Source organism: Sesamum indicum, linkage group LG2 (genome assembly GCF_000512975.1).
Source record: "Sesamum indicum cultivar Zhongzhi No. 13 linkage group LG2, S_indicum_v1.0, whole genome shotgun sequence".
Classification (NCBI taxonomy): Eukaryota; Viridiplantae; Streptophyta; class Magnoliopsida; order Lamiales; family Pedaliaceae; genus Sesamum; species Sesamum indicum.
Window position 1 is genome coordinate 2786609 of NC_026146.1, and position 9969 is coordinate 2796577.

General features: G+C 37.9%; 1 protein-coding gene across 2 annotated transcripts; it reads right to left on the reverse strand.

Annotated features, from left to right (window-relative positions):
• On the reverse strand, positions 33-7637 carry LOC105178165 (squamosa promoter-binding-like protein 14). 2 transcript variants are annotated; one of them, XM_011101558.2, is made up of 11 exons: positions 7367-7637; positions 6292-6949; positions 3725-3918; positions 2632-3458; positions 2427-2501; positions 2232-2339; positions 2002-2119; positions 1716-1851; positions 1489-1633; positions 813-1412; positions 33-494 (listed from the first exon to the last, which is right to left on the reverse strand). In XM_011101558.2, exons 2-11 carry the CDS (start codon positions 6900-6902, stop codon positions 63-65), a joined length of 3246 nt encoding a protein of 1081 aa, XP_011099860.1. In that variant the 5' UTR covers positions 6903-6949; positions 7367-7637; the 3' UTR covers positions 33-62. The 2 variants fall into 2 exon arrangements, with proteins under 2 accessions (XP_011099860.1, XP_011099869.1); XM_011101567.2 differs by having other exon boundaries at positions 6292-6952.

Genomic DNA, 9969 nt, shown 5'->3' on the forward strand with positions numbered 1-9969 from the left:
TATTCCAAAACTTCCTTTTTTCTGCACGATCGTAAGTTTCTTAAAACACTCTTCATGTAAAACTAAAATGCGCCATAACCCAAGTTATCCCATACAAATGGGGAGACACAACCAACAGACGGATGTCCTCTAAGGAACAGGCAGACACAAACACAAACAGCAGCTACAACGAGCATTGAATGGATGTAGGGACGTTGGAGCAATCCTTTTGAACCCAGAAACCTTTTGCTGTATCCACACGATGCAAGAACTGAACATCTGGAACAAGATTTTAGCTTTTGATTGAAGTGAGAAATAGTTCTCTTATCTTTATCCTTCTCCAATTCGACTTGCTCAATTTCATCGTTTACTGATACAGAGATTTGACAATTATTCCTATCTGCAAGCTTCCTAGCAACAAGAGCGTTGTATGAATGATTATTCCTCATCAAGGCATATGCATAAGGAGAAAGCCCATTTGCATCAAGAACAGAATTCCAACTCTGTAAACCCATCTACAGAAAGAAATGTAAACTCATAAGGTTAGAACAGCTTCTGGAAATGTTGGAAAGCACACAAAATCTAGACCCTAAATTAAGAAATATTAAGTGAAGAATATACAAAAGGTTCAGCTGCAATATATGCTTTAGAAGAGATTCCAAGCAAAGTCACACCATTGACATAACTTGGCATTACACGTGCAAGCAAGCCAATTTGCAAAGTTTCATCACCAAAAACCACTTAAAACCATGAAATGAAGAAGATTTGCGCTTTTAAAGAGTCAGGAAACTTCCAAATCTGAAGAGGCAAAGCATTAAAATGGAAAGAAGTACCTCCTGTGGGTCACTCGTCAGAGCATCAACCATATCATCTGAAGATGACATACAAGCAGCCAAATGTAAAGGTGTAACTCCACCAGGTCCAGCCATATTGGGTAAGAAAATATATTTCTCATAGGTATCAGTAGAATCAACAGAGTAATGGATGAGCAAATCAACCATGCTCCTACACCTCCTTTTGACAGCCCTGTTCAATAGGTGAATTTCTGATAGCATCTCCAAAGACTGCCTTGCTAATCCGTGTCTAACCAAGTTTAGTTCCAGCAGAATGTCCAGGAGGGTTTTCACCACAGCACAAAAGTCATGCTCAACAGAAAATATAAGAAGAAATCTGAACCGACTAAGCCTGTAATCTGGGATTCCAAACAAGAAAGAGTTGTGTTTTCTTTGAAACAGCCATCCAAGTTCATCCAAGAAATGCAGGATTTCTTCCCTGGACCTGGGCCTCCCTGTATTATGAATATGATCAGCTGCAATACCACCACACACTTCAGCAGTTCCATTGATCCCAGGCTCAAGGAGTCTCAATTCTTCACAGATGGTGTCATCCGCTATAATTACTGGAAAACTGGTCCCTCTGAAACTATTCTCGACCTGTGAACAAAAAAGTTATCAATGATCCACAATGTAGCTCAACTTTTTTAAATTGATAATTCGATAAAACTGCAACCTCGATGAAACAGCGACCAAGTACGCCAGATGCTGCCCTGTCGACCTTAAAGCTATCCAAGCTTATCTCTTCATATGCACTGTCCAGGCACGATGATGCTGCAACTTGCCTTATATTATACTCAGATGCATGCGTACAATGTATCCTGCATGATAAACAAAGAAAATTTCCTGAGGAAAGAAACCATAACATGAAAGGATTCAGATAACTTAAGTATCAATACATACTTGGTGCCTGGACCTGTCAAACTTCTTCCCCTCAACAGAAGAGAGGTCTCTTGTCCACCAACAACAGCCAAAGGAGAGACCGAGATGAGTTCTGGTGTACTCCAGGCTCTCCAAGATTTGCAGAGACGAATCCTTCCTGGAAATCAATTACATTAAAGGAAGATTGAGAATATAGAATCCTCAAAGTTATCGAAAGTTAAATTCCTCACAGAAGCATAATAAAATGGAAACAAGCATAGCCTTCAGGCTATGGATCCAAAAATAACAATAAGGTAGCAATTCTTACCATCTTTATGGGAAGCCATTTGTCTGTCTGTGTGAACCAAAAATCTTCCGTTTCCCCAAAAGTCAACATCAATATCTTTCACTAAAGACTTCACATAGTTAAGAAGGTTTTCTTCAAGCTACAAAGACAGTAAACACACAGAATATGGTATATTAAAATCTATTGCGAAGCGTATATTCTTCATAGAAGTGCTTAGCAAAGTTCTTTTCACTTCATAGAAGTGCACTCACTTGATCCCAAGCAAAAGATGGCATTGATAGATACAGGGAAAGAACTATACAACCAGGCCTAATGTAACTTTCCATTTCTGAGGGACTGTTAGAAAGCCAATTGTATATCTGCAAATAGAGGGAACATAATCAGGTCCCAGATATAGACAGGAAAAGTCATCCAGAGGATAAAGAAGCCAAAGCATCAACAGTTACCTGAGCCCGTAGTGACCGAGGCATATAGCTGGGATCCTTGTCAAACAATTTGAAAATTATTCGACCATTACGATCCTGGAGAAGAAAGCACGTTTAAATCACCTAGCCCATAAAAGTAGGATACAGAATATAGAAAGACACAACAACATGAAAGTATGGTTAAAAATTATTGTCAAATAAAACGGGATAAACGTCACAAGAGTACCTGAGCATCAGAATTCAGGCTGGATGGTGAATGATCAGAACCAGAAGAAGATGTATAGCCCGCTTGATATGGAGAACTTTGATTCGAACCATTTTCAGTAGCTAGGGTTGAGTCTCTGAAAAGCTGAAGAGATGTACTGCACTCATTGCTTATGGTTTGTTTCGCATTTGCAATTTCACCTTCACTATTTGACAAATGCTTATCCTTCATTATTTCTCTTGACGTCTGCATTGGGAACAAATCATGTACAACAGGTGGTGAAGACATAGGTGATCTTTCCTCTGAATGATTACTGCTGCCACATGAAAGGAAGTTTCTGTATGATGGTGATTTTGTTGACCTATAATCTTCGGGTGACGGAGTAAACAGCTGTAAAGGCAAGCTTGGAGATGTCTCTTGAACATGGAAATCTACTTCTTCCATGGGAGAATCGTAACTTGTGCTAGTTCTCTCTCCTCCCACAGTGGGAGATTCCATCATAGGTCCTCTATGCACATTGAGGCGTGCAGCTTGGTCAACACACACTGACTTGCTTTTTTCAGAGTCACTTCCTTCAGTGCTAGGTTGAGAATGATTTGCAAATGCGTCAAAGGAGGGTACTCCTGGAGTGGCTGAAAGAACAGCGAGCAAGTTCATGGTCGATCTGGAAGAAGCATTCCCATTCATTTGGTTCAAATTCTCTGAGGATAGAAGATTGGGAATGCTTCCTCTCAGCCTGGCTGTCACATCAGCTGGCAAAGGCAATGAACTTATTTTACTGAGAATTTGTATCAGCTGATCTTTATCAGGTATTGATGCAACCTTACTACTCCTGTCCTCGGGATTCCCTATGAGCATTCCAAAATATCATTTAGCAGAATTGTGGATTTGAGTATTTGAAATAGAAAGGTCGGCGCATGGTTGTGTGAGTTTTGTGTATGGTGATAGATGAGCACAAGTGATGTAGTTTGCTGATCACAAACAATTTGAAGTTTCATTTTTACACTTTCAATTTTTTAAGTGAAAAACTGCTTTGATATTCCCGAGTAATAATTGCATCATGCATCAAGGGCCAACACATATAAGCTTGAAGCTATACTAGATAACTTCATACCTTGTACACGAGCTAACACTGCCAATAATTTGGCAACATCAATATCACCAACATTATTTTCATGGCTACCAGGAACTAACAACCGTGCAGCACTATCCTCTGGCTGGGTCTTCCTCCTCCTCCTCCTGTTGTGACCAGCAAGTCTGCGCCGACAACTTCTCTTCCCCTCATCAAATTCTGAGAGGGGGTGAAACCTAGAAAATGGAATAAACTCATGCTGAAGTACTGGCCCAAACTGTACATTAGAAAAGAAATATTTTCTACATTCTGAAAGGGGGTGGAACCTGGCAAAATGGGATAGAGGCATGCTGAAGTGCTGGCTCCAAATTGTACATTAAAAGAAAAATCATTACTATACACACACATATATATATATATACAAATAAAAGTATGAGTGGATCATTTTATTTTATGTTTTTTACTTCTTTGGTGAAGTCATAAATATGCTATAAGAACAGGATTACAATAGCAGGGAAGAATGATTAATAAGTAGAATAACCCCATAAAAGAACTATATGACTCTCTCCAAACACAGGCCTAATTTCGTGGCTCTTCCTACATCTTAACCATCACATTACACACAATACTTGAAGGAAACAAGTAAACAATGGATTAATCAACAATCCGTCTATGGTGTAAGTTGTAAGAAGCCAGAGGAAGATTCTTGTATCCTTGCTTCTAACTTCAAACAACTTTAGTGAATCAATATACTGTTGGAAATGGCCAGGCCTAATCTCTCAGTTGATCTGGTTTCTTCAAGTAAATCCTGACCCTAGTAGATAAATGGTTTTATCTAGACTAGATTAAGGAATTCATTTCTCATTTCTTTAAGAAAGAAGCAACCAAGTCAAAAGAAATATTACTTTAAGAGGCTAAAAGCGAACAAATTTATAATCGTAAGGTGTATCAGTGAATGTGCTGTGGTTGTTGACTATGTTTTCACAAAACAATAATGATCTAAACCAGGCTTTCTTACAGCTCTGAACTTCTCTCAGAAAAATAAAATAAGAAATAACAATTAAACATAATGAGATGAGGGTTGCTTCTCCTTTAACCAGCTGCAATACATAGACAAATACAATTGGATATGTTGGAGAAGAATGTACCAAGTGATTACACTAAGAATTTCCAACAAATAAATTTCAAACTTGAATTCCAAAATTTTCTAATTAAACTAAATGTAGACCATATATACTATAGCATTAATTGGCCAATTTTAACCTCTGTGTAATTTATTTTTTTTAACTAACAGGGTAAATGCCCTATTCCCCACAAAATGTATCCAGATTAATTTAGCTTTTCAAATTGGATTCAGAATTAAAATAAATTACATTACTAGCTCATCTCAACAAGTATATTTAGGTTACGGATGGCTATTAAGATAAACCTTTTTATTGAGAACAATTTCACTAATACAATTGTTGAAAGTGGCATTTGTGTCACTCAAAAAAAAAAAAAAAAAGTGACATTGGTGAGTCAGGAGTATAAAAGATAAGTAGTCAAACTAGAAATGTTATCATATAGTTTTTCCTTGTTTTTTTTCTCTATATCTGTTTTGTTAAAATTAACACACTTTTTTAGACTTATTCATTAGTTGTAAATAAGTAATATGGGGTGTTTTGCAAAAACTTGTGCTTTTCCAAAAGTGCTTAATTTTAGAAAAAGCGGATAATTGATTAAGATGTAAACGTTGGGAGTGTTTGGATGTAATAATTATATGCATAAAAAATGACGTGGAAGTGTTTGGTAAAAAGTTGGTGAATTGCCAGCTTATTGTGAAATTACCTAACTAGCCTGGTAGCTGGGTAGATTTTAATCATTTCTGGATGGGGTATTTTCGAAATATACAAAAAATAGTTACGGCAAAACAGTCATAAAGAAGTTCAACTTATTTACAAAATGCTTTCAACTATAATAAGAACCTTTTCACCAGCTTACGCTTTTAAGCTTATTTCAGCTTAGTGTAAGAGAAGCATAAGCAGAAGTTATTTCCAAACACCTTCATTAGCTTAATATAAGCTATAATATGAAAAACACTTGATTTAAGTTTTTGCAGAAATCCCTCTATGTTAAATGAGCTGAAAATATTTAGAAAACATTTTTCCTTATTGAGAATCCTTGAAATTGTTATTGCAAATAAATACGGATATATTCTGAACCGGTGAAGCCTGATATACCTCGGAATTTTTTTTTATTACATAGGGGGTGGGGAATGGGGGGACATGGGTTTGAACCGAGGACCTCTGCTTCACCAAGAAGAGGTCATGCCAACTGAACCAATTAAATAAATTTCATCCATGAATAGTACAGTAAAAATATGGAAAACTTATTAAGAGATGCAATAATCTTGAAAGTTACATGATTTCAAAATCACAAATTAAAACTGGACCACTTATGCGCCTACAGCTCTAGTAAACTGAGAAAAGATAAAATCTCACGAAATGATGTTAAAAGATGGCTAGGCAACCTAGTTGCAATCTTCTCTTAAACCAGGGCAATTAAATCAACAATAACACAACATAATACCAGACATATAGTTCTTAATGAAGAGGTTGAATGTACAAAACCTGCTGCACTGCTGGCAGAACCTCTGCATCTGTTGCCCCACTAAGGCCTTAACAGCTTTGCTGTGAACCTCACAAACCTTGTGCCGCCTGTGATAGTCCTTAGCAGTAGAAAGATCTTCGTTGCAATTATCCACTTGACACACTGGATAATTAGCACCACCAGGTGATCCAGACCTTACTCTTTTATTGGGCCTCGACACTGGCTGTGGCTCCATTAAATTGACAACACCGCTGCTGCTGTCGCTTCTAGCTCCATCTCCCCCTCCAAGCTTCAGTCTAAGATTCTCATTATCTTCTCCAGCACTATCGAGTTTTCTAGGATTTTGAGCATTAATTTGTAGCTCTTTCCTCCTTGGCAAGCCCGGGTGTATCTGTGTGCCATTTCCGGCGTGGATTTCATCACATTGCAATGGTTTAGCAACAAATCTCGAACTATCCCAATCCCAGAACTTAGGATTCCAGTTATCAGAAGCATTTTGATGAATATAAGTTGAGGAATGGAAAGGTAGACCGCGTTTCTTGGGCATGGGATATGAATCACAAAATCTTCCAGATAGGGATTGGTGGATGACAGTGGGGGCAACTAATTGGGCGCCCAGATCCTCCATCATCTCCTCAAGATAAAAACTTCACAAAAGCTCAGAAGAAAGAAAAACACCTGCTGGACACCGGAAAATGTGGAGAGTTGGAATCTAACGCGGTTTGAGAACAGATAACAAGGAAATAAACCTTTTTCTCCCCCCAAAAGTTGAAGATTTATACACATGCGTCCGAAATGTAAAGTGTGGTGCTTAAGTATATAACACAACCACTAGAAAATGGAAGGGAATAGAGATATAAATAAAGGAGGCCGCAAAGCTCCGAGTAAAAGCCGTAATTTTGGTTTGTATACCTTAACCTTATTCTTGCCAAACTTAAATCTGTTGTCAGTAATTAAAAACCATGCTGGGGAGTCCAATTATTACAGAAATAATCAGGTGAATGAAGGAATTAGCACCACACAGCCGCCGCCGGCAACCCCAATAAAAAGAAGGAATTGAAATAAAAAAAAAAAAAAAAGGAAAAGAGAAGGGACCTTTAGGGGTGAAGAGATTTCATCTCCAAAGGGTGGATAGGACAAAGCTTCAAGTCAGCAAAGCAGTCCAATTCTTCTTCTTCTTCTTTCTTATTGCGGAGTGAAGAATAAAGAGAGTGATGGAGGATCAAGTAAATCTTGAATCTCAGACCAAAAAAGGGATTAGAGTAAGGAGAGATGTAGGGCGAAAGAAAAGAAGTGGAATAAGAAATGAAAAGGGAAGGACCCAAACCTCTCTCTCTATCTCTCAAAAGTTGTTTAAAGTTTGTTTCACTTACTTTTTTATTTAACTTTGTCCTTTGTTTTGCTTTCTTCTTATGTAATTGTTGTTGAATGTTTGAGGTTGAGTGCAACTGTGCAGCTAATCTCTCCCACTCACTCCCACACTAATACAAAGTTGATAAGCCCTCTCATTCTCAAATTCTATGTTTTTCACTTGCCTCTCCAAACACACTTCTAACCAAATATTTACATATTAATTTCAAATACTATACTTTATAAATTCTTTATTCCTATCAAATTATCATAATTGCTCTACAGTTGAGGTGATGTACCACTACAGTTTCACTGTAGTTCGCATAGAGCAAAAATTATTACCACCATATGAGTCAACCTTTTCTACACACACCCTCATACTATATGTTTGATGAGTTTAAATATTATATGCAAAATTGTCAAAATATATATATATATACAATAATCAAGCATAATAAATATTTACCCGCCATGCTTCAACTGAACCAATCACCAAGACTTGGCCCTATCAACAATGTGTGCGCACATTGTTAGGCCATGCCATCTACCATCTGGCGATAAATCCCCCCATATTAGATGTTTGCGTAAAATTTACCTACATGATGAGGATGTTGCACACAAGATATTACCTTTACACACCATCTCCCATCCTACTGAAAAATGCCACGATCTGGTGTTGCTTGCGATCACCATCTATCATCCCTCCCAAGCATATGCGCCCAACTCGCCCATGTACGTCTAATTGTTGTTTCCGCCAAGTCCCACATATACCACAATGTTGCCAAGACATCAACCCACAATACCCACATACTATCACCAACGAACTAATTGGTGCCCCATATGCACCCAAGGTTTGCACGTCACTTGACATTCTCAATCAGTCAACACTAGTACATAATTGTACCATGTGTTGCCTATCAACCCAGTATTGTGACACCAACACCGCTGATGGGTGTACACATTTTATCCCCTGCGAAAAGACCAAAACACCCTTCATTAAGGGCATTAGAGTCCTTTCACGATTAGGATCTGCGCCTTTTGTAACGGGCGGGTCGCGGAGGACCCAACCCGAATCGCACAAACAGATCGAAGACCCGGATAGTGATCACCGTTCAATCAGAACGCAAGCCAGCAAGATAAGGCCACGTGGCCCAGTCAACAATATCCAGCTGTGCTCTATAAATAGACCCTGAAACGTCGTTATTGAGGTAACTGTAATGCATTTATTGAGATCGAACATTGAGATAGCATACATTTCTCTCGATCAACCTAACTTGAGCGTCGGAGGGTCATTGTCGGGGACATGCCCGACGAGCTCACAGTTCGTATTTTATTCTCAAGGAACCCAAAATCTGATTTAGGAGGAGGTAGTCGTCTGTGTTGAGATCGTTTCACGAGATCGCTAATTTCGACCCGGATCAACCGCATATACCATGTATTGTCTCAACAGCACCCACTATTGAGCCTAACGAGCAAGCTTGTCTAACTAGATGGAACAGTGGTTCGAGGGGGTAACATACGACTACCACATTGTAGAATAGAAGAGGTAACTTAATTGTTTGTTAAAAGTAGAGGAACCTTTATTTAGAATTTTGTTTTAGATATGTAAATTTGACTGTGAATAAGTATATAACAAACATATATCATATTTAATATAGATGCGGTCACTATAGTTTCAAACATATATATATATAAGTGTGTTACTTTCTGTTCATATTCTACAAAGAAAATATTGGACACTTTGAAACATGTAAAATACGCAGAGTTCACATTGGAACAAGGAAATATTCTCCTATGCTTTGATAAACTAGGTGCAAATTTTTTTTATAGTCTAGCAGACATTTTTTATAAAATTAATGTTAAACGCTTGATGGATTGCATGTTGCAATCATTCAAGGAATATGGAATATGTCAACGATTATAAGCAAACAACTCTCTCCCACAATTTTCAAGTTTCAAGATCGAAAACAGAAGCTGTCAAGAAAAAGAACAAAACCTGAGAATGGAAAAAAATAATAGATACTTTTTTTTTCTTTTTCTTTTTCTTTTTTTTTTTTGTTATTTCCCGAAATAAGGTTGATATCGGATGATCAACTGGGGAGATACAATGGAGAAAGGCAGAATAATAATAATAATAGAATGGAAATGTGGATGCTTATCAAAATCAAAGACACCCATCCCATCATTATCTGTCTACTATAGAAAGGTTTTTGAGGTATCAGAATTCACACAACCACATGCCGCCGCATGTGAGGAATGATACCATGTCCTACATTACACTGCTAGCTGATTGGACATTGCAGGAGTTTCCCACTTGTTTCCATTCCCATGTGATAGCCGCCCCTAAC

What these genes read in the sequence shown, in the direction of transcription:
- LOC105178165 (XM_011101558.2), bottom strand. Translation starts at nt 6,902, where the DNA reads ATGATGGAGGATCTGGGCGCCCAATTAGTTGCCCCCACTGTCATCCAC. An exon ending in TTGACAGGTCCAGGCACCAA is followed by an intron (nt 1,634 to 1,715) that starts GTATGTATTGAT and finishes TTTATCATGCAG; the next exon opens with GATACATTGTACGCATGCAT. An exon ending in TTGGTCGCTGTTTCATCGAG is followed by an intron (nt 1,413 to 1,488) that starts GTTGCAGTTTTA and finishes TTTTGTTCACAG; the next exon opens with GTCGAGAATAGTTTCAGAGG.